A 25462-nucleotide genomic window follows, 5' to 3' on the forward strand; every position below is an offset into this window, starting at 1 on the left:
CTGACAGAAAAGCAAATACATAAATAAACGTAGATAATTATATCTCAGTTTTATGTTTATCCCTGGGATCATCAAAGTCATTAGGCGCAGTTTAAAGCATCACCGAAGATTAGAACAAACGAAAAGAGGAACGGGGAGATGGGAGGAAGGGGGAGAGAAAGCAAAACTCCTTTTATTATGGTATCTGGAAAAGAAATTAAAACTAATCAGAAAGGATTATCCCACGTCAGACACATTGATTTTAATCCCAGCTTATCAGTGCAAGAGATTAAATCACCATCAAGCCATCATCGCCAGCGACAATAAAGATGTTTAAATCTGAACAAGATAATCGCATACACTTAAACAGCTCTATACTACCTTTTACTCCCGCCTCTCTTCTCGGATAACAAAAGCTCCAAGATCCTGCTTGTAAATTCCTTCAATGTCTGTTCCATCGACGAAATGTTGCATCCCTCTGCCTGTTTTACAAGTATTTCAATGGTATGTGACGAAATACAAACCCTTGTGCCTCCTTGAAAGTAAATACCCGACAAGCAGTTAAATCCCACCCTTACATAGTAGATATCCCTAGACGCCAGATAGCCTTCTACTCCAATAGATTCTTCCCTCAGACTGCCAGACTTTGGAATTCCCTTCCGGGTCCCTGCTTCCCTGACTGTACTGATATGCAGAAGTTCAAGTGTAATGTAAACAGACATCTTGCTGCTCAACTCCCTACATAGTACCCCTGCAAATTATATCCAAGATAGTAACCCCCACATCACAGTGGTACTGTGCCTTGATGATGAGATGAAAATGCAATAATAATTTTTAAAAAAAGGTACCCCCCCCCAAAAAAAAAACACAGAGTCCAATTTACATGCTATTAGGTTGGTGCAAAAATAATGCCATTCTTTATTATATATATATATATATATATATATATATATATATATATAGTAAGTTATAAAATATATATGACGATTAAGCTACACTAATGTAGCTTAATCGCCATATATATTTTATAACTAACTAGCTCTACCTACGTATTGAGCACTTTTGAAGTAAATACTTAAAGTTTACGCATAAATCTATACTTTCGTATATTAATTTTTTGTGAGTAAATTAAGTAGTTTATTTATATATATATATATATATATATATATATATATATATATATATATATATATATACACATACGTCAAAAACGACATTATTTTTGCGCCAACCTAATACCATTCAAGTGGCAGCTGGTCTCCATATTATGTCGTTCCAAATTCCTTTAAAATGTTCCAAGACAATTGAAAGTTGGGGAATATTTATTATAAGGGTCTAAATTTTCGCGAAAGGCTTCCACTCTCCCTTTTTTTGGACTCAAAGGGAAAGAAGGATGAATAAAGACATGGGCAGAGATCGGTTACCTTGGAAGTCAATTTCTTAAAGCTATCTAATTCATGTCAGCATTTGAAATGATGCTCTTCAAGAAGAAATGATGGGTTGCAATGTTATAAATACAACTTCCATCTTGAACCTTTTGAAGCACACTTCTTACGTTTCATTTATTTTCCAAATAGAAATCATATTGATTTTTGGCTTCATTTTGGACTTTTTGGAGAGAAAAACAAATGTTCATATCAGCATCGATTAGGCAATTTGTGTTCATATTACTATTGATTAGTTATTTTCTTTCAACACGAATGGAAATCTTTTTTTTTTTCTAAGAGAGAAATGAACAAAACTTTCTCATAATATACTTACAACTTCAATGGCATAATTTGAAATACACTTTCTTGTTTTATTTTTATTTTTTATTTTTACTGAATGTTTCATTCGTTTATTTATCATCATCATCAGCTTAACAACCGTTTTCGATGCTGGCATGTGTTGGGCGGTTTTTAAAAAATTGACTTCCAAACTAACCTTTCTCTCCAGTTCATTCTTATGTTTTCCTTGGCCGTCTACTACTAACTGACCCTGTTCAACTGTTCTATGTCCATTCTTCAGTTGTGGCAACTGAATGGCTTGAATAGCTTACCCTCGTTCTTTATCCGGTTCGCTTTCTTCATCACATCCAAAAGCAAATAAGTTTTCACAGCAACGTGTTAATCTAAAGTATTTTCAACTAATGAAAATCGTTTCAAAGTTCCATTGTGCATATTTTTTTTTTTTTTTCATTTTTCATTTCATTTTCTTTCTTGGAAGATTGTAATGCTGAGTATGGGGCAGCCAAACCATCTGCCAACATTCCCCTGCTTTTTATTGAAACCAACCGAGAGCTCTTTAGTATCCTCGTTGTTCTCTTAAGTGCAATTGTCTGGATCTCTTTTGCACTTGGTTCACCAGGAATATTAGTTAGGTAGGACTTCAGGTTCTTCTTCATAAGTCCCGTGACACCTATAATAACTGGTATGATTGATATCTCCTTAAGATTCCAGTTTCTTGTCATATCATACATGAGACCTTGATATTTGGTCTGTTTCTCTCTTTCAGCTCTGTTCAAATCTCCATCATTAGGGGCACTCACTTCAACTAAGGTTTCCACTCTCTCTGACTTATTCCATATGACTATGTCAGGTTTCACAGCAGCATTTTCAAGGTAGGTGACTGTAGGGATTACATGGTCGTAATGTATGGTATATAAGTAATTTCTAACTGTTCTTTCAGGTTGATGTTCCCAGAACTTGCTGCTACACTGGATGTTTGATTTTTTTACAGATGGTCCAGTGGAGGTACTTAGATACTCCACCAGGTCTCGCTGTGCGGTAGCCATCCCCCAAAATAATCTTGCAACTTGATACCAGATGACTTACACTTTCCATTTCTGTGTGGCAGAACCTGCATCTGTTGTCATTAATGAGACCTGCCATCTTCTTGAATGCATTTTATCTAATGCTAGTGTATGTATAACAAGTAGTTCGTTTCAATTCACCTGACTATCGCTAGAGTGTAAAAATGTGTGCACGAGTTAAAGAATGCTTGTATGCAAGATATTGATTCCTTTTCTCCTCCCCTAGCTAAAAGCAAGGGGAAGGGTGCTGAGTAGCTGTTATTGTGTTCTTCTGTGTCTCTAATTTTTGGCTGTTTGTTTTATAGGAGTTGCTAAGTTTGCGTCTACTTATCACTTTCACATATTGTTTTGAGGTTTAAAACGATTTTCATTGGTTGAAAATACTTTCAGTTAACGTTCCAGTAAAAACTCGCTTTTGGAAGTGACGAAGAAAGCAAATCCAAATCAACCAGAGAAAGAAAGAGGGTAAGCTATTTGAGTAATTTGCTTTTTAGTGTTCATCAGAATTGTTTCGTGATTCAGTTGTCACAGCATTATTGGCTTAACATCACTCTTACATGCTTCCGTGCACTTTGAAACCAACCTATCTGTGGTCGGGAGTTAATTCTACTCCCCCCCCCAATGTTTTCCTTGGCCTCAATTTTCCAACTGATTCTGCTACTCCACTGTTTTATATCTACTAATTAGAACTCTTATCTATTGTTTTAATGTGACCAAATCACCAAAGTCTCATGCTCCTTTAAAACTCATGCTTCACAATACACATCTATTGAATAATTCTATCATTTCTCTCCATGCAATGCATGTCCTCAACTCTCACTGGCCAGTTTTCATTTGCATACAGCATCACTTTGAATACACTTTTCTTCCCTTAGTTGTTTATTCTTCATCTTCTACAACAGACCCCAACATCCCTAAAAATCAATTTTTTAAAGGCAACTCTTTAGTTGCTACTCATCGGCATTTTGATCGAAAACCACCCAATTGATTTTCAATGTTAAAGAAAACCTGAGTATTTCCCTATTCCGGAATGTTTTAGATACGGATGGATCTTCTTCAGGTATCAGGTCTGTTACTGCAGACATCGATGATCATGGCTCTCGGTCTGCATTCAGTCTTTCTGATGAGATTTATAATCATGTTTCCAGTGACCCTGTTGAGATTGCTAGTGAACGTTGCTCGTCTTCCTCTGCTTTTTTTTTCCAGCAATTATTCCTAACATCAAGCTTTTTCTCCAAACCGTCCACCCACATTAAATGGCCGAAGAACTTTAACTTTCTGCCGTGGACGGTATTATGTAGTGATCTGCTGTACTCTGCATTACGCATGACTTTTCCATTTGTCTTCCTTTCTGGCCATGAGATTTGTAGAATTTTTAAAAACCATATATATGCTGCTGCCAAAGGACTTTTCAGCTGTCTTTGTTACTGTCCAACATTCGCAACTGATACAGGAAATCACGTTTGTGAAATTAAAGTTATCCCCAACTGACATGTAAAATGTGTTCGATTTTCAGACACACACGTCTGATGAAGGGAAAGATTTCCTGATATAATAATACAACATGGATATTGTACTGAGCACCTGATGCAAGTAAAAACAAAAAAAAAGCAATTGTCTGATATAAGAACCCCCCCCCCTCGCATTGATCAAAGCTTTATTGCTTTCTGGACGTTCCCGGCACAAGGGCCGGGAACACTGCCTTCGCTTCAGATTAGTTTCGCTTTTATACGAAAAAGCTGAATACACACGAGGGGAGCCGAAATAGCGAGAATTTTGTAAAAGTCGATGTAAATAAATCTAGACGCCACGTTCGGTATTACAGTGTACACGGTATATAAAAAGTTCTAAAAAGTAGTAAACCCACGGAGAACTCCGACGAAAAAAGCCTTTGCTCGACATACAAAAAATGTGCACACACATTTTTCCTTTTATATATATATATATACATACTAGCGAGGGGTACCCGGCATTGCCCAGGTGTTTTTCGGGGTATGTGAAAAAAAAGCCGAAGCGTTGACGACGCGCAGTTGGAAAATAGTAAAGTGTTTAAAAAAAAAAAACAGGTGCGCGTTTTTGATTGACGTGACAGCGATAGGTATTCAGCAGTTATTTTGTGCGGGACAGTTTTGAATAAATGGGTTTGTTTGTCTTTAAAAAGCCGCTCACAAGGAGCGAAATGAAAGCTAGAGTCTGATATGACGAAGTCGACATTGACCAAACTGGCTCTGGGCCCGTGATTAGAGTCGAGGTTCGCTTTTTTTATACCGAAAAGCGAATGTAATGCGTGCCGATGCGGGAAATGTGGAATAATTAAGGTTTGAAAGTGAATAAAATTAAGTATAGAGGCGAGCTCCGTGGATAATTCGTAGATATTACAATTTATAGATGATATAAAAAGTTTTAAAAAGTTGTGAAGCGAGCAAGCGCTTGTTTGAAAGAAGCCTTTCGTGGACATCGAGGAAAAGCGAACATACATACATACATTTTCGCTTTTATATTTATAGATAGCTGGATCTATTAAAATTCTTCTCTAAGTTTCACACACACACACACACACACACACATATATATATATAACCAACTGGCACTTTATTCATATATTACTCTACATGTAATTAAATAACGACTACACATCCAGCAGACATAACGAAGGTTAAACAACCGACTTATCGTGTACGTATGTCTTCTAAGTTATTAGTCTACATAAACCGAATCTTATTACTTACTAGACTAATAAGAAAGGTAAAAGTTTTTTTAAAAAATTACATATATTTATGTAATGCTTTATATGTTATATTTATTTCTTTAAATTTATAAGACACGCAATCATTTTTCTTAAAGTCCTTTAGACATATGTAAAATATAAATCTACAAAAACTACTGCCTTAGTAATGTGTACTCTGTCTATTCCTTTTTTGTCAGCCAATCAAATGTTTCTGTTTAGAAATAAACTGAGACTTCAAAATAAATAATTTAAAAAAATTTATAAAACCAAAAAATCCAACTTTGTTCGACCTTCGGGACCCGTGGCGAAGTGGAATTTCTACAGTTCCCATTGATCATTGTCTGAAGATAGCAGTTTCAATCCTACCTGGTCCTGGATATGACCTTAAACTATATCCGATGGTAAGGCCCCAGCTTGTGGGCTTTGAGGAGTGTGGAGCCACCCTTTAATTGCCATTGCTCCCAGGTCCACTCTTACTCGGACTGGTAGCACCTGTTAGGATCACAACTATAAGTTAATAGAAATCGACTGGATTCGGCATTAAATAACCCGAAAAAGGGTTGATATGCCGTAAAACAAAACAACCAAACATCTCAAAGGATTCAAAATAAATAAATATATATATATAAACAAATATTCAGGATGTATTTATAAATATACACATTTTCATTTTTTTTTTTTTTTTCCGCATGGCTTGTTGCATTTGGCTAATTTGTAAATAAATTTAATATATACATACATGTGTATAATACACATAAAAATGAAAGGTTGTGATTGTACAAAACTTACAAATATTAGCAATAATATTTCTCACTCACCCCGGTCGCATATTTTTGCAAGAGGAACAAAGAGATACCACACTGCTCCCCCCACAAAGGAGGAGGTTATGCTAATGATAAACGAGCATATACTATACTACTCCAACCCTTGGAAAATAGGGGAATATGGTCCGATAATAAAACAGATTCTACACTATCCTCTTCCTCTGAATTTGAGCATTGCAAGATAGTACATTAGTCTGAAATAAACTGAATTAAAAAAAAAAAAAAAATAGGGTGCAGTACGAGTGGTACAACCCCCACATTTGTTTTTTTTTTATTTCCTTTTGTCAAAATTTTTTCAGCAGATTATTATCCAATGGACACTAATCTACCAGATTGTAAAATAAAAAACAAAACAAAAAAAAAAACCCTCAATATTTGTAGGGGGTGCTCAGTTTCTAATGCAATGTTTTAGTAAATCGATCACCCACTTTGGAACCACTCGACGTTTTTAAGCAAAATTATAAATGTCGGGTGACGAAAGGTGAAATAACCCTAAATAATCAGAAAAGGCTAAATTCGTGAAATTCGACTTAAAAACATCAACTGGTTCCAAACTGGGTGATCAATTTACTAGAACGTTGTAATAGAAATGAGCACCCACTACATATATTCATTTTTTTCATTTTTTTTTTTTTTTTATAATCTGGTGGATTAGTCCCCATTCGATAATAATAATCTGCTGAAAAAAAATTATAAAAAGAGGAAAATAATATATATATGAGAGGTACCACTTGTGATGAACAAACATACCATATTACTCTCACCTCTGATAGAGGGGGAATATGATCCCTTAATAAAACAGATACTACACTATTCCCTTCCTCTGAATCTGAACATTGAAAGATAGTACATTAGTCGGAAATAGTCTCACAAACTGAATTTAACAGTAAAAAATCGGGTGTATGTGTATGAGTGGTACCCCCTCCACCATTTTTTCATCTCTTTTCAGTGGATTATAATCATATGAACAGTAATCTACTAGATTATCAAAAAATGGGAAGGGGAAAAAAAAAAAAAAAAAAAAAAAAAAAAAAAAAAAAAAAAAATCAACATTTAAATATCTGTAGGGGATGCTCAGTTTCTAATACAATGTCCAAGTAAATCGATGACTCAGTATAGAACTACGACATTTTTAAGTCAGATTTAAAATGTCAGGAGACAAAACTTGAAGATAACCACAAATATATATTAAAAAATAAATAATCGGAAAAGGTCGATTTCAAGCGAAATTCCCAAAAAGGCCAAACTACTTAAAAAAAAAAAAAAAAAAAAAAAAAAGACTAAATAAAACATGGAAATATTCATCTATTTTTTTTTTTTGTTTTTGTTATTTTGATAATCTGGTTTATTAGTGGCGATTCGATAATAAACCGCTGAAAAAAATTGAAAAACGATGAAAAAAAAAAAAAAATAATATGTGGTGGGGGAAATCGCTCGTACACGTGCATCAAAAGTAGTAATAGTATAGTTTTGATTTAAGACAGACAGATACAAAATCGCTACTAGAAATAGAAGTATAATCGAACAATATTAACAGACGTAATAGCATAGTGTCGGCTTCAGGCAAATATGTCCAATTTCACATTGCTGTCATTGGCACATTAACTAAGTTCATTTCAAAGTCCAAAGAAAACGGCCCTCCACCAATTCATTTAAAATCTATGGTTCAACAGTTTCTGGTAATCCCACGCAGACCTTTGTTCTGATGCAGAAATCAATAATAGGTCTCCAAGAAGATCATAATGGCTGATGAGAAGATTGTAGGCCAAAATGAGATCACAGCCTAAATGTTGGCGCTCAAGGGAAAAAAAGAGAGTTACGCTTCTCAAGTCTGCTTTCCTAAGGCAAATCTTGTTGTGTCTGCACTATTCGAGCAATCTTCAATTAAACCCTCTCCAGGTACGAGATATCCCATATTAAAGAGTACAATATCTATACTATATTTCTCTTCAACAGACTGTCCATCCATTCCACCTTTTCTCAGTAACTATTAAGCTAAACTGCCTGATATTTTGTGGAACCCTTTGTTATGCAGTAAGATGCAGTAAATCAAGTATTATGGTAGCCATTCGGTGCACAATATTTAAAATATATGTAGGGGAACTCAGTTTCTAATGCAACATAATAGTAAATAGATCACCCAGTTTTTTTTGTTTTGTTTTTTTACATAGGAGTCACTACTTATCAAGGCCCAGAGGCCACTCGAGGATAAGTGTTAATGGGTATACATTAATCGATAGGATTCTAGCGTAGTAATCGTAAGTAGTGGAAATTTTGTAAATTGGATTACTTAGGGGAACGGTTCATCAAGAACTTGTTTACGTTGGACTTGAAGAAAATCAAATTGTAGTCAGCTGGAAAGCAGACAAACGGAAGAGAGGTTCACAGGCGTGCAGTTCTAAGAAAGAAGCTTTGTTTGTGGAATCTACGTTTAGGTCTAGGCACAGACAAGGAGTGTGGGTTAAAGTCATTATGAATAAACATTCAGAATTTGTGCATTTATTCTTTTTGCAGACTGTTATCCTCATCTTTATAGTTCACTCTTTCGTTCTGTGGTGGTCGGAGGTTTTGATAATGGTTTTATCCAGACGAGTGTTTTTCATGAAAGATTGGCAAACGGGGACTATAGATTGAAACTAAGATGAGCACTTGCCATGAAAATAACGATAAAACAGAAACAGGTTTGCAATGTCTCTTCTGTGAGAAAGAGGCTGCAGGGAAGAGAAAAGAGCATTCGCCACTAAGCTACAAAGTCTAAACAAAATTCAACAAAAAGGCCAAACTGCTTGGATAATAAGGATTAGCAAGGATATGCAAAAAAATGAACACAAATTTAACCATATTCAATCATCAATTCGGCATAAAGTACTCATTCTTAGTAAATGGACTACTACCTCCCCCTCCCCCCCGTATGTTAACAGGCTAAAATATTCTGTATAATATCTGTCTCACTTTTTGGCCTGTTAAAACTTGAATAAAAAGTTTAATTAATAGAAATAATAAGAGTCTCGCTTTCAGGCAGTCAGATACCAAATCCCCATTAGTAACAGATTTAAATTATCACTTACCCTGTCCATAAAATAAAATCCGGATTTGGTTCAATAGTTTTCATGGCCTTCACAGCTGATACCACGAGCGCCAAGGGTGAGTCACAAGAATAATTGCCGTACACGCCAACTTTCCGCCAAGGCGATTCCGATTTGCTTGAATGGCACATGTTCTTGGGGTCACCAGCTGTGCTGTAGTTGGCGTCATAGTGAAAATCTGTGATTTGCCATATCGTTCCTGCAAGAAATTGAAACAAAGGATTAGTAAAAGAAAAATATAGAAATGCAAGGAACCACTTGCACTCCGACTTCGATGGAACAGCAAATGGGGTCAGAAAAAAAAAAAAAAAAATCAAAAGTTATTTCAGAGTTTTGTTGAAATATTAAATGGAAAACTCAACTGAAACAAGCAATTTCTTCAACTGGCAGTAAATACAAATTACTGGAACAACGTTTCACACAAGCTTTTAACATTGCAAATAATGTTCCCACGCACACATTAATTTCAACCATCAATCTGGTATAGATGTAACAGAGCATGAATGCGTGTATGGCAGCAGCAGCCAATACATGCAAATGACAAAGTCATGTGCGAGCTGACGTCACAGCAAGGAAGAAAGAAAAAAAACGTGGCTGATAAAGACAGAGATAGAGGTGTTACGCACATCGGCTGAGAGCATCAGGAAGAGTCGTGTCCTAAACAAAGTACCACATGTTTGACACGGTAGAGTCTTGTTCAGCACATTGGAGTATGAGAAGACTTTTGAAGAAAAGACAAGGTGTTATTCTGGAAAGTACCTGTAAATAAATGTCTTGTTTCATTGAAAAAAAAAAAAAAAAAAAGAAAAAGAAAGAAAAAAAAGTGAATTGAATTCTTTCCTTGTCTTTGTTTCTATGCGACTGTCTGCATACATCATGCGGGTCCTGAGTGTTGACTTGTAACAACTACAGTATATAAAGCGCTAATTCCAAGTCAACAGGCGGTAACTTTTGCTTGTGTTTAACAGCTTAAAAAGTGTTCTGTATTGTATCTGTATTTGTCTGTTCCACTTTTTAAATGGGATAAAAAGTCTAGTTAATAGAAATAACAGTATAGTTTCAGAAAGACAGATACCAAATCTTCATCAGTAGATGTAGATCACCATTAGCTCGTCCATAAAATAAAAGTCATGGTTTTGGTTTAATTAGTTTTCATGGCCTCTGCAGTAAATATGAATAAGTGGAACAACGTTTTCCCACAGGATTTGAACACTGCAAAATAATTCTTCCACGAACACAGATCTGGGCAACATTATGCGCAAAAGTCTAATGCTATTCAGATGTTTTCAAATCATTGCTTGTGTAAAATGAATTATTATGGATAACAACTCAGATGTTTGAAATAGTCACAGAGACAGTGCATAATACAGTAGTCTTAATCTATGAACAAATGGCTGGGGGATAAGGGTTGTTATTTGGGCTATATTTAGTTTCATGCAAATGAGGTAAAGAGGGGGCGGGAGTCCTTTGTAAAAGTTCAGATACCTCGGATTTTTGTGAAATTTTAACAAGAGGTTAATAAACATTTTCTTTTTGATTTCATTTTACTTCAGTCGAAATTCTCAGAAATAAAGGAGGGGGGGGCTTCATAATCTCTATATGAGATGCACAAATATTCCAATGTTTCATTAAAATTCTCCTTTATATCTCAAACATTACTTGTCCTCTCCCCAATCGACCATTTAAATATGTTATAGTACACCTTTCTTGAGGTCTCTTTGTCTTACTGGATTCCAGGACGAGAATTCATCTAGTCTGGAAGAGTATCCAGCTTAGTGCTGTTTCTATAAGCAACATCACTTGAAGAAAGTGCACCATCTATAATATAAATCTCACCTTTCTGCTTAAATGTATGTATTTTGACAAAAGTGACGGATCCTGACAAGATTGGTATCATTTTAAAGCTTGACGTCTCGAACGACAAATATAAAAAAATTGGCCAAACAACATAAATGCCTTCACCCTAAACTCGGCCGTTTTCTACAAGGAGGGGTCGATTTTTTTCGTCCATGATTTTAGTATTTAGTTCAAATATTTCAGATTTGCATTAAAGTTAATCCATATACCGATTAAGCAAAATTTCTTAAATTTCAATTCAAGATTCCTTATATGAGTCTGTCTCTGCTTTATCGTTATTTTCATGGCAAGCGCTCGACTGAGCTCCAATCTTTGGTCCCCTCCTCGCCAAACTTTCACGAAAAACACTGGTCTGGCCGAAACCACTATCAATAATTTCCCACACTCCTTATCTATGCTTAAACCTAAATGTAGATTCCATGAACAAAGCTTCTTTCTTAGAAAAACTGCATGCCTGTGGAACTCTCTTCTGTTAGCCTGCTTTCCAGCTGACTACGATCTGATTGTCTTCAAGTCCAACATAAACAAGTTTCTTGATGAACCGTCCCCATAAGTAATCCTATTTATAAAATTCCCACTACTTATGTTTACTACGCTATAATCACATTGACTAATGTATACCCCTTAACCCTTATCCTCGAGTGGCCTCCGAGCCTTGATAAGTGGTGATTACTGTTAAAAGAAAAAAAAAAAAGAATCAAAATCATTAGTTTTGATTAGAATCGAGTAGACATAAGGCATTATATCTTGGTTTTAATCCTCATGGGAGAACAAAAAAGTGGTGTAAAAATTTATATTATTTTTTTTTTAATTTTAATACGTTACTAGTGTGTGTCAGTCGTAAAATACGCTTAAATATACTTTAATTCATGCAAATTTCGAATTTATTATTACAGAGTTAATTCTCTATTGTACCTAATATATAGCGCTGATTTTAAAAGCTACAAGAAAATGACTTGGGTGTCATCAACAAGAATCAAAACCAAAACATTTAGTGCTCAAGCTGTGTTCCCTACCATTTGAGCTATCAGCAGATAGATAAGATAGGATTTAAAATTAAACCACTTAAAACTATGAATGAATTTGCACATGCATAAAACTAATAGAAATATATAAGGAAGTTGAAATGAACATTTTTGCATTTCAACTTGTTGACATATTTCTGTACGCGTTATTCATCCATCCAAACAAAGATTTTACACATTATAAACAATCCTTTGTGTATGATTACTTTTTCCTGTTAATTACAGTGTTATGTGACCAGTAGTTTTAGAGTTTATAGGTTAAATATTTAAACACATACATACATACATGGTTTTATTTAAGTGCGCATATCTTCTAGTTCATCATCCTATTGATGTTTGAATTTGAAACATTGAATCCATACATTCCATTGTTGGCATTGATTTTCCTGATATTTTTGTAGAGGGACCACGTGAACGTTGCCAACATCCTAAATGAAAGTGATTTTGTGGAACGAACTGGATTTGAACTTGAAACAAGTCCGTGTCGTTAACCATTAGACAACCATCACCTCCCTTATCATCTAGTTGTATTAAGTAGATACATTTCAAGCTCAACTGTTTTTTTTTTCTTTCGTATCAGTCGTAAATAGAAAAGAATGAAACTTGCCTGGCAATATTCCCTTTTTTAAAAAAAAAATTTTTTTTTTAACTTACATAAGTAAGTAGTATATAAGAAAGTGTTCAATTGGGATTTACTTGAAATAGTGCGTTTTAATATCACCGTTAATGCAAGAAATAGTTCAAACGTTATAAATATTGGTCTAACTAGACTACTACAAGGTGCCTTAAATTTCCATACATTTTTGTACAGGTATTGTTATCCTTTTTGTTTTTACACGCAAAAAAGTTTTAAAATTGGGTCCAAGTGGGGATACCCCCCACCACCACCACCATAGAACGAAAGAGTGAACGCGGTATTATGGTAAAAGATACTAGCTAAAAAAAATAATCTTTTTTGTTTATGCTCTAACAAAGACGAGATTAAACAACCAACATCACCCCCCACACACACACACTTTTTTTTTTTTTTTTTTTTTTTTAATTGGCCTTGTGCCTAAATTTTTGGTTCATTTTTTTTTTTTTTTTTTTTTTCATTTTTACATTTTAACGTGAATAAAAGATTTGATATCTTAAAGATTGCTGTAGACCTTTGAAAAGTCAGGATGTTATTGCTATACATCTTATGTGATGACTAAACCGTTTTTATGATTTCAGGTTCAAATGAACAGCTACAGCAGGAACTAGAATGCACCCTACTAAAGCTTGATTCTCAGAGCTGGTGAATTCCAAAAAGGCAATCTGGATGTAAGAACACATTAGAAGAACGATATGCGATAAAATTCTAACTAGACTACTATATCTGTATATTCATAAATAAATATACAGATACTAGCAGAGAGACCCGACGTTGCCCGGGATTGAATGATGATCAACGAATGTTTCATACTCCCATATTTTTATTTTCATTGGAATCACCCATTTTTCAATCAAATCGATTGACTGCCTGCTCTAATTGGGAACCCATCATGGTGCACCAGGAGGAAGTTCGTTTACAATACATTGTACCTATTTACAATGCCTCCCCACGGGACAGAATTAGACACCAGGGTCGTTTTTTAACGTGGTGAAAAGGTACAAAAATAAAAAATTGTCTCAGTCGTGAAGGACTGCTCCTCCACTGAAGGAGAACAAGAAATAAAAGTGCAGCATCTGAACATTGTAGTCTACATTGCACTGTAGAGAACCTATTGATTTTATGAAATTATTTTTCATATATAATGGTTTGAATTAAAGTTTAAAACACAAAAGTCAAGTATTATGCTTCAATCATGCTTTAAACAGAAACCTTAATTTCTAACGTGCTTCAGTCATATCACAGAACCTACTGTTGATTTTATATGTCCGGCCTGTCGGCTCATGTGGTAATAAAACTTCTCAAATGCAGTTGTAATGTTAGGCTGTGTAAGGTGTTAACTTTGGTCAAAATCGCTTGTCCTTTCTTTCATCGAATTATTTTGATTATCGATACTTATTGTATTGATACAAAACCTATCTAAGAACACTACCAGGCACATAACGTAGTTTTGTATGAAATATTATAAAAATTAGCCCCAGCCGTTTTAGAGTCTATCGGGAACTCTCACACACAGAATTCCTTTTATATAATAGTAGAGATAGATAGTAACTAACTAGACTACTAATATATATATATATATATATATATATATATATAATTATTTTTTTAGTTTGGACAACATAAATGTTCATGAATTTAAAGTAATCTCCCTTGGCCACGTGTTACAGAACACAAACTCGCAAGAGTACAAAGGAATATTGTTTTATTTGAATAACAAAATCGGCTTACGTCTTACTTAATCTGTTATTTCTTTAGTTTTTATCTTAATAATCGCTGCCTATTATTATCAGTAATAACGACTTTACGGCAATAAGTTTGTATTTTGTTTATAATAATAATAATAGAGAAATGACCTGAAAGTTTTAACCGAAAGAAAAAAAAACAATAACATGAAAAAAAAACCCAAAAAAAACAGGTGCGAGATTACGAAGAAATATTATTTTTATTTCAATAGCAGAAAACCTGAAACCTTACAAGCTATTTATTTTAAATATTGACGATGTCAAAAAAAAAAAAAAAAAAAAAAAAAAAAAAATACCTGTAAAATTGAATTATTGTCTGTATTATGAGTTCACGCGTACTGTCGGAATTTTATTTTTTATGGACCTCGCTCGCTATCAACAGTGCAAAAGGGAAGGGTGGGGATGTCAGCATTTTAGCCAACCTGTAAAATTCACTTAACCCCTACCCCCTCCTCATCTTGACTTCGACTAGTAGTCGTTGGAGCTTAAAGCCCCCCCCCCCTTTAAGCTGGCGAATATGGGTGAGTCTGTCACTCACTCACTCACTCTCTCCCTTTTATGTCATTTTCATTTGAGTCCTCACGGACATTTTTCTCTCCCCCTCTCTGTTAATGCCTTTCCTTTTTCTTGGTAGCCATCAGCATTGCTTAACGCTGATTGGTTGTGTTCTGAAGACAATCCCAATCAACTTTGTGAGACCTTTTTCAGATCAGTTCCAAAGAAGACATCGGACAGTGAAGTCCGTCGGGCCCAACGACGTAAAACGCTCAACTTCTTCACTAAGGGCGGAAGGCCCTTATTAAGTGGTTGAAATTGGTGTTTTAAAATACACCATTTGTTGAAGAAGTTAATCCCTTTCAGAGAAAGGGAAAAGAAAAAGAAACCAACCCTTTCAGAGAAAGGGAAAAGAAAAAAAAAAGAAAGAAAAAGAAATCTACCCTTTCAGAGAATGGAAAAATTATTTCTGGGGTATCTGAAGAAAAGATAACCCCTTTTTCAGAGAGCTATACTTTTAAAGCTTTTGAAGGTTTTGTTTGCTTGAGAAAAAAAAAAAAAAAAAAAAAAAAAAGACAGAAGAAGAGAGGAAAAGAAAAGGACTTTAAAAGAACTTTGCAACCTGCATGATTTTTTTTTCAGGAAAGAAAGAGAAAAGAACTTTCTGTTAAAGGACTGAATTTAAAGACTTGAAAAATTTTTCTTTCTATTTTGTATGTGCTTTTCATTTCAGCCTTTCTTTCAAATAATAATTGTGTTTTGTATTAATTTATTTTTTATTTCGTGTTACCGTACAGGTTTTTAAAAACTGAGCTTAGGAAAATATAAGCAATCATAACATTTTCTTTTCTTTAAATAAATTCGGATCATTTTAAACTCATTTCGAGTCGGTATTCCATTTGCTCATTTCTCTTTGTTTACTTGTTTAGTTTTTCCCTTTTCCCCCCTTTAATTTGGTACCTTAAAAAGCGGATTTTAGTGACAACCGCAAAATTCCGTCAGTACTCAAAAAAAATCACTTATAAAGAAATGGGCGCTTCTGTGTTCGACAAACGAAAAAATATGGAATTCCAAATAAAACAAATGATACCTACATAATTGTCATGTCGCAAATAGTAACAGATACAAAAATACGGAAAACGATGAGGTAGAAAAATAATTATTAATGAAAAGCTGCTTTCAATAACGTTTAAATTTTGTCCGATATTTTAAATAACGTTCGTCACGTGACGTAAGCATCAGAACTTAATTATCTCCCCTGTCAATTTATCTACTTTTTTTTTTAATAAACGTAATATAGTGATTTCACTTCCTATCACAGATTTCTTTTTTCATTAATAATTATTTTTCTACCTTATCGTTTTTCGTAATTTTTGGATACGTTACTATTTAACACCTGACAATTACGTAGGTACCATTTAATTCACTGAAAATTCAATATTTTCGTTTGTATAATATAGAAACACCAAAAAATGTGTTATTTTGCTATTTATTGAATAACGAAATTTCTACAGTATAAGTAAATGAAATTAAAGAATTTACTCAGTGATATTTTAAGCCATTTCTTTTCTTTTTTTTAAAGTAACGACCATATTCGTCGATTAGCATATATGAGTATGCAATAGGGTGTATATCGCAACGTTTCTCTTACTAAAGGAAAGATTGGTCCGGATATAGTAATGAAGTCGATTGGAATTTTACTGTTCAATCATAAAGAGACCGATAAATGCCATAATTCGTGATAATCAAATATTGATTTTGTAGGACGAAAGCTATTGACGACAAACTTTGAGAAATAGACTGGCATCACTTTATTATCTTTTATGTAAAGGGCAGTTGTTAGTGCGTGTGTGATCATCAGAGACTACACAAGACACACCCACAAAACTGCTATATTTTTTGTCAGCATTGCTCCAAACAGAATCCCAGCACATTGTTTTGTAATATTCGTTATTTTAGAGGCGAACAGGTCGACATTTAGAGGGATTTTTTTTTTTTTTTTTTTTTAAATCAAACTTTAGTCTGAACCTGGATCTAAAATACACTTTCGATGCTTTCAAACAATTCTCTCTCCGATAGGAGGACGGGAAATTCATTTTTGACCGAGAAAAAAGGTGAGAAAGGGTCGAGAGTGAGTGAAACGAAATAGATATAGAGAATATCATGAGATTTTAAGTAAAGATATTACTCACACTTTAACTCTTCGATTTTGTTGTTCATATACCCCCCCCCCCCCAGCCCATAATAGGTAGGAGATGTGAAATCAGAGAGAGAGGGGGGGGGCGAAGGCGGGAAGAGAGGAGACAAAGAGAGAAAGACGAATGCGGAAAGAGAAAAGGAGACAGAAAGAGAGAGAGAGAGAGAGAGAGAGAGAGAGACAGACAGACAGACAGAGAGAGACAGAGAGAGAGGCGAATGCGGGAAGAGAGGAGAGAGATGCGAAGGAGAGAGAGAGAGAGGGGGGGCGAAGGCAGGAAGAGAGAGGACGAGAGAGAAGAACGAAGGGGGAAAAAGGGTCGAAGGGGAAAAGAGAGGAGCGATGGGGGAAGAGAGAGGAGCGATGGGGGAAGAGAGAGGAGCGATGGGGGAAGAGAGAGGAGCGATGGGGGAAGAGAGAGGAGCGAAGGGGGAAGAGAGAGGAGCGAAGGGGGAAGAGAGAGGAGCGAAGGGGGAAGAGAGAGGAGCGAAGGGGGAAGAGAGAGGAGCGAAGGGGGAAGAGAGAGGAGCGAAGGGGGAAGAGAGAGGAGCGAAGGGGAGGAAGAAAGAACAAGACGAGAGGATTGTGTGTGTGAGAGAGAGAAAAATATTACACTTACTCTTTAATATTTCTATTTTGCTGTCGATACTTCCGGACAACGCCGAGTAACCATACTAATATAGACAGACACAGAACATATTTTATGTATATGACAGCGACCTAGGTTCTAGATGGATGCCTGGTGACTATGAGACCCGACTTTTTTGACGTCAGATGTTATTTGTTTAGCCTTCTCTTTTGAAACGTAACTAGTCATTCATTCATAGAGTTTCGCTCTCTCGAGATCCATCATCGGGCAGTGTCCGTGACATCCTTCAGATTCACATCCAAGCACGTCTCACTCAGGGAACAGTCCGTGGGGAGGTGTGCGATGATCCTTCCCGTGGCATACCTATTAATCTTTCGAGAGACTGATTGCTGCACTACGCTCATCTCGACGATGGTAAAAGGGTAGACCCTCGGCCCCGGAGATGTCACAACGTAACTAGTATTAAAGATATAATTTAGTTGTTGCGTTGCCAATGATTTGTGAGCGTCTGTGGAACTTGCGAACTTCTTTTATGTTATTCTTATTCCTGTTGGATCAGATTACAACATCAGCTTAACAACTTGAAACTAAATTTGTGCTGCCCCAATCATTATTCCTAAGCGGCGTCGATTTGACAGGAAACATCCTATAAATCTTGTAGATTGCAATGAAAGCGATTGAGATTGTCACTTTCGCGTGTTTGTTTTTAGTATTTCTTTGTTTCTTTCACATAAGCTTTCTTTCTTTCTTTCATTGCGAAATAAAAGAATACTTTTATTTCTATTGTTTTTCTTTTGGGCTATTGTCCCCGTAACGGTTGATATTTATGTTCTGACAACATTTCGGAATTTTCTTAAAAGATTCTTATGTTGCCTTTCTCATAAAGTTGTTGTTTATCATCGCCTCTACTCAGACTCCAAAGACAATGGATACCCTATGAAAGGGTAGCTGTGTGTGTAATTGTGAGGCAGCAGTTGTGCAATCTCCACCCACACCTCTGAGTCGGCAAGTTTTGATTCTAGTGATCCAGGACGACATTTTTTTTTTATATAGCATTTTCACCGCATACAAGGCCACTTTGATGTAGGGGCTACTATCTGGAACATAATTTGTATGGGTACTGTCTAGGGAGTTGAGCAGCAAGATGTCTGTTTACATTACACTTGAACTTTTCTCCACGTTAAAAAACGACCCTGGTGTCTAACTCTGTCCTGTGGGGAGGCATAGTAAATAGGTACATTACACTTGAACTTCAGCATGTTAGGAAAGCAGGAACCCAGAAGAGAATTCCAAAGTCTAGCAGTCCTAGAGAAGAAACTATTAGAGTAGAAGGCTTTCTTACATCTAGGGAGTTTTACTATGAAGGGGTGGGATTTTGCTGCTTGTCAGATTTGTTTGGGATATTACATCAAAGGGAGACAAGGGTTTGTAGGTCGTCAAAGCAACTACGATTAAAATACTTATAAAACGGGCTGAGAGATGCAACATTTTATTGATGGGACAGTGGTTGAAGCTTAGCTGATAGTGCGGGACCTATTAGGTTGCCGACTCTTGAACCCTGTCTAAGAAGAAGAGACTAGTAGCAAATGTGGCAACAATACTCCCTACATGAACGAATAGTGGCCTTGTAGAGGTACAGGATACTCTCAGGACTAAGTAACTTTCTAGCACAATAGAAAGAGAGCCCACCTTCTTTGCAGCAGCCTTAGCAAGGCCCTCAATGTATCTGTTCCAGCTCATATTCTCTGTGAACGATAAGCCAAGGAGTTTGAACGAAGTACTTTCAGATAACGTATCATTAGTCATGGCTATTAGTAGTTGAGCAGGTTTTTGTAGTTATTAAAGGAAAGAAGCTTAATCTTGAAAGCACTGAATGTGATCATCCATTTTTGTCCCCAATACAGACTGAAGGTCTTCCTCTAGTTTTTCCGCCATTGCCTTGGATAATTCATTTTCCCTTCATGTCTGTTATAGAGCGTGGTTTCGTCAGCAAATATACCCATCTCAGAGACAATTTTATCAGATGTACGACTGTTGAGGACAACCTGGGTCCTTCTCTTATTTAAGAAGGGTTTAATTATGTTAAGTATTCTTTCAGTAATATCATAGGATCTGATTTTCATGAGAAGACCATCATGCCCTACGCTGTCCAAGGCCTAAGATATATCTAGGGCTACTGCCCTAGCATTCCATGCTTTATCCAGTGCATTGTATTTACGTTCAGAGATTACAGTTAGGATATCTGCAGTAGAACGGACTTGCCTAAATCCATACTGTTGAGCGGAAAGAGGTTTAGCAGCTGTGAAGTGGTGGACTAGAGCTTGATTAATTATGGACTCAAATATTTTGGCAAAAAGAGAAAGGAGGCTAATGTGACGATACTTTAATGGATCAGTTCTTTCGCCAGAATTCTTGTAAACTGGTAAGTCAGGAAAGCAAGATTCGTTAAGACATCTGTTAAAAAGTTTGGAGAGAACAGAGACAACCTCAGTGGAGTATTTTTTTTAATAATATAACAGGGATGAGATCAGGTCCACATGCTTTTAAGGTCTCTATACAGGGTGCAATGATAAAATTGTCGCCCTAGAAAAAAAAACGACATAATTCCATTTCCGTTTGATGAAAACCAGTTTTCTTTTTTGTTGCAGACCATCTACTAGTTGGACAGTTGGTCTGAAGATGTTGGATTTCAAAAGAAAATGCAACTGAAACATGTATGCACATTTGTAGCAAATAAAGTTTGCATAAGTAAAGAAATTATATAATATATATATATATATATATAATTATAAAACTCAAATGACCTTGTAACGAGTGATGTAACCCACTTTCTGGTTTACGACATCAGGTTGCGCATGCACACATAAACATTAACCCATAAGAACGTAAACAAATAAACACAAATCGCTTTTTTTGCAGATTTTGACCTGCGCACTGAAATATTAACATTATTATTTCAAAATTATTATTTAACATGGGAAGAATGGGGGTGTTTTGCAACTATTCTTTATCAAAACTATACTGTCGCTATTTTCTTACAACTAAACAACTTTAACCCGTTGACAAACAAAGAACAATTGTAGTAAAGCCAAGACTATTACTACTACTACTACTACTCTCTATTCGTCCCTTTTCCTTCCTTCCTTCTTTTTTATTTTTTGTTTACATTTCTAGATACAAAATAGTTGTGTGAGAACGGTGAATTTGTTGACACATTTACTAATCTGTTTCAATATAAGTTTTATTTTATTTTATTTATTTAGGTTTTATTTTTTTTCCTTCAGGTTTTATTAATTATTTATTTTTAGATTTTAAGTTTCTATAACTTTGTTGAAGGATTCCAATATGAGTTTTTCATTCTTATATTTCTCATCGGTAGGTTCATGTGCATTTTTGCTGCTAAATGACTTTCGTCGGCGTTCGATTCGATTTTTGAGCGATTTGGAAAAATAGGTAACTTTACACGAATAGGGAGGAATTTTTTTTTTCATGTTTGAGTGATCCGTCCATGATTTTTCATTTTAATATACTTTCATAGAAACGTTTCTGTTATGTCAAAAAAAAAAAAACCCAAAAAAAAACCTATTTTCTTTACGTCACAAGTGTCACGCTCATACATGAATTCCATAGCTATCATAACATACTGACCTAACGGGTCACGGGTAGTCTAGTATATATATATATATATATATATATATATATATATATATATATATATATATATATATATATATTTCACTGTATCACAGCTGTTCAATGAAACTACACTAGCACCCACCTCAAGCTGGAACCAAACCTGTGACCAGTATATAATCGACGATTCTAACCATTTATCTCTAATGAAAGGGTTCAAAATATTATAAAAAATACAAATCTGTATAATACACGCATCCGTGACTAAATGAAAATGTCATATTCCAAAAATCACAAACTGACCCAGTAACTTTATTTTTAACTAAGAAAATCAAATTTTAAGCGAGGATAATCTGCCTCGCATCGCCATCTTGAACAAACAAAGGGAGATAACAATTAAAATTTACGAGATTGACCTTGTAATGCCTACGATTTCCTATTAATCGCTTAAAATTGTTTCGAAATTATTTTTCTTATGAAAGTAAAACAACTCATTATCTTTTCGTTACATCATGGGTACGAACATCAAAAAATTGTTTCTGTATTTTTGTCTGGGTAAATTTTTATTTACTTTCCACCTTCATAATCACCTTTAAAATTATGACTTTTGAAGGTTTTCTATGTTGAAAACGAATATCGCATTCAAATTTACTGCGAACAAGTAGTTTTCCGGATATTAAGCAATGTAATTTCGGTAAAACTTGCGGAGAACGCTCTGTTGTACGGTTGTTATAAAAATGGAACAGAAATTTAAATTTCGTTCCATTTTAATTTTTTTTTTTTTTTTTAACTAGTGCTTGCCCCCCCCCCCCAAACCGAAAGCAATCGAAAGAATAACATTCAACAGTTGTACTTTTTATATAGAAAACAGAAAACAAGTTTGTTTTTTTATATATATATATAATTTTTTTATAAAATTTTGTTAACAAAAAGAAAATAATTTAATTTTTAAACGAAAAAAGTCAATTAGGTATACCTTTTTGGTATTTTTTTTTATATTTAAGTCCAATTAACCGTTCACATTGGAAATATCGACTCCTACAGGTTTTGGGATATGCTTACAACGAAACCCCCCCCCCCAACTTCACCATGTTAAGAACGGTTTTCAGAATAGACACACCAAACAGCCCATGTTGAGAACATCTTTCAGAATAGACACTCCAACCTTGTCAGCATGTGAACAGAGTTGAACGTTAAATGGAACGAAATTTAAATTTCCGTTCCAACAACCTTAAAACAGAGCATTCTCCGCAAGTTTTATTGTAATTTCTTATGCTGATGGTCACTTTTGTACGTGCAAACATGCGCATATTTTTTACGTGAGTACATCAAAAATATAAGAAAGAGAGGGGGGAGGTACAGAAGGTTACCACAATGCAGTACGTGGAAATATGCCGGTATTTTGAAGGTAAACGAAAAAATTGCCACCAGTGTTAAGAAAATATTACATTGCATAATATCCTGAAAAGTACTTGTTTGCGGTAAATTTAAATGCGATATTCGTTTTCAGCATACTTGAAAAACTATAAAAGTCGTCATTTTAAAAGGTGATTGTTAAGATGGAAAGTAAATAAAAAAAATGAATTTTTTTTTATATAAGAATTGTGGACAACCACTAGTATTAGTTATGATACTCTTTTTTTCTGTTGTTATCTATACAGCAACTTGACCGAATAATTCTTTTAACTTTATTTCAGTCAAGAATCAGATTCAAAGAGCACTAGGAACCTCCAACCCTACGTGTACAAACACCAAGGTTTTACACAATACCAGCGATGTCATCATTTGGTGTGTACATTATTTTCGGTCTCAATTCTACGGATACTCAACGGCGCTAAAATGATTAATTGAACTTTTTTTCTTTTTTTTTCTTTTTTGCTATCGGATTTTCATATTTATTCATTATTATTATATTGATTTAGAAAAATTATTAATTTAAAATATATATGTATTTATTAATCCGCTTAGCTTACATTTTTCCGATACAATAAATAAAGCTATTATATCATCTGCAAAATAAAACTTATTTTTTAATAGTTCTTATTTATGAACTACAAAGGCGAGAGTTAATCGTATTAAGTTAATTTTAATGTTATGTAAATAACGAGTGTTAATTAGAGACCTCCGTATATATTTTTTAAAAAGACGTAAAAATAAAGTTGCCACTATTTCAATCAAGACAACCAAATCAAAATGAATATCGGTTTATATTACTGTACACATAGATTCGAAAAAGTTGTCAAAAACAAATATATAACAAATTAATGTTATCAAAGGCAAGATAAGTTATTTTTCTACCAAACTGGATATAATTTTCGTGTTTTTATTCAATGTAACATGTTTATTCAACTCGAAAAGCATACAGTGTTTACCGATGTATTGGAAAATTCAAAATCGCGCCCGACTCTCTCTTTAACACGGTAAGTTCGGGAAAAGGTGTTATAAATAATAAACTAGACAACATACTGTTAGAAATTCGCTCGATATATGTTACCGCGACATAAGTTGACATATATTCGGTGGTTTTTTAATAGTATTTTGTCTAGTTTATCATTAATGACACATTTTCCCAAACTTACCGTGTTAAAGAGAGAGTCGGGCGCCATTTTGAATTTTCCAATACATCGGTAAACACTGCATGTTTTTCGAGCTGAATAAACATGTTACATTGAATAAAAACACAAAAAATATATTCAATTTGGTAGAAAAGTAACTTATCTTGCCTTTGATAAAATTTATTTGTTATATATTTGTTTTTTGACAACTTTTTCGAATCTATGTGTACAGTAAAACAAACCCTGAATTTCTTTTTTAAAGCTCAAGCTGGATTTCTGATTTCAACATTTCCAATAGTCATATATTCTATTATATGAATATAGTTTTCAACATTTCTAATAGTCATATATCCTATTATATGAATATATTTTTTGATATTCGAAACCCGTTAATAAAAAATTCTGTTTAAACTTCATATCGTGGAATATTGGAATTTAATATTTAAATCGTTTTAAAAATAATTATTTTTTAGAATTCATTTTTTTTTTTTTTGTAATTCAAATAATTATATTATCGAGAAAAGGCATAGATTTTTTTAAACATAATGATAGTGATTTTATGTCAAATTTTATTTATTATTTTTATTTAAAATGAGTGAAATAAATGATGGGTTAATATATAACTTCTTTTTTTTTTTTTTAATTATTTAAACTCTTCAGCTTTAAAAAAAAATGTTGCAATTTTTATGGGCCTAAATTTACTTTGTTTAGTTTCCGTAAAATGAAATACAGGGGAGGGTAGAACACCTAAAAAAAATATTGCCTCTCATATATTTAACGAAACCTACTTTTAATATGTAAGTTAATTACAAAATGAATAAGTATCGAAAATCTGACCTTTAGTTGATTTTTTAAACAGGTATATTTACGTCTTCATAATGGTCACTACATAGGAACGTTGTTTCAAAGTGTCGATAATGTAAACATGAGTTTAGTCTCGCATTTTAATTATTTTCGTATGCTGTAAAATTTTTTGGCACTTCTGTATGACAATTACAGAAGAACAGGGGTCGATAACCACGTACGTGAAAATATGCGCGTATTTTTGATGTGCGTGCATCAAAAATATGAGAACGGGTCAATATCTCGTCTCTGATGCATTAGCATCAGAAGACGAGTTATCGACCCCTGTTCTTAGAAAGAGAACTGCCACCTAGCGGCCATTATATGAACCTCAAATATAAACAAGTGTTTATAATAACGCGAAAATATATAATAACAAAATAACACAAAAATAAATGAAAATCGAAACATTGTATAAAAAATGTATCAAAATATAATTTTATTATATTATATTGTATTAATATATTTTTTTTTCAATGAG

The 25462-nt window shown here is 34.4% G+C and overlaps 1 protein-coding gene across 1 annotated transcript in view; it reads right to left on the minus strand.

Annotated features, from left to right (window-relative positions):
- Positions 1 to 25462, minus strand: part of LOC145261154 (acid sphingomyelinase-like phosphodiesterase 3b) — a 271422-nt gene that overhangs the window by 49998 nt on the left and 195962 nt on the right. Inside the window, exon 2 of the mRNA XM_080119464.1 lies at positions 9391 to 9607. Coding sequence (XP_079975590.1) covers positions 9391 to 9607 — 217 coding nt within the window. The remainder of the gene's footprint in view (positions 1 to 9390; positions 9608 to 25462) is intronic.

The sequence above is a fragment of the Euprymna scolopes genome, chromosome 37 (genome assembly GCF_053919585.1).
Source record: "Euprymna scolopes isolate OS-2025 chromosome 37, ASM5391958v1, whole genome shotgun sequence".
NCBI classification, from domain to species: domain Eukaryota; kingdom Metazoa; phylum Mollusca; class Cephalopoda; order Sepiida; family Sepiolidae; genus Euprymna; species Euprymna scolopes.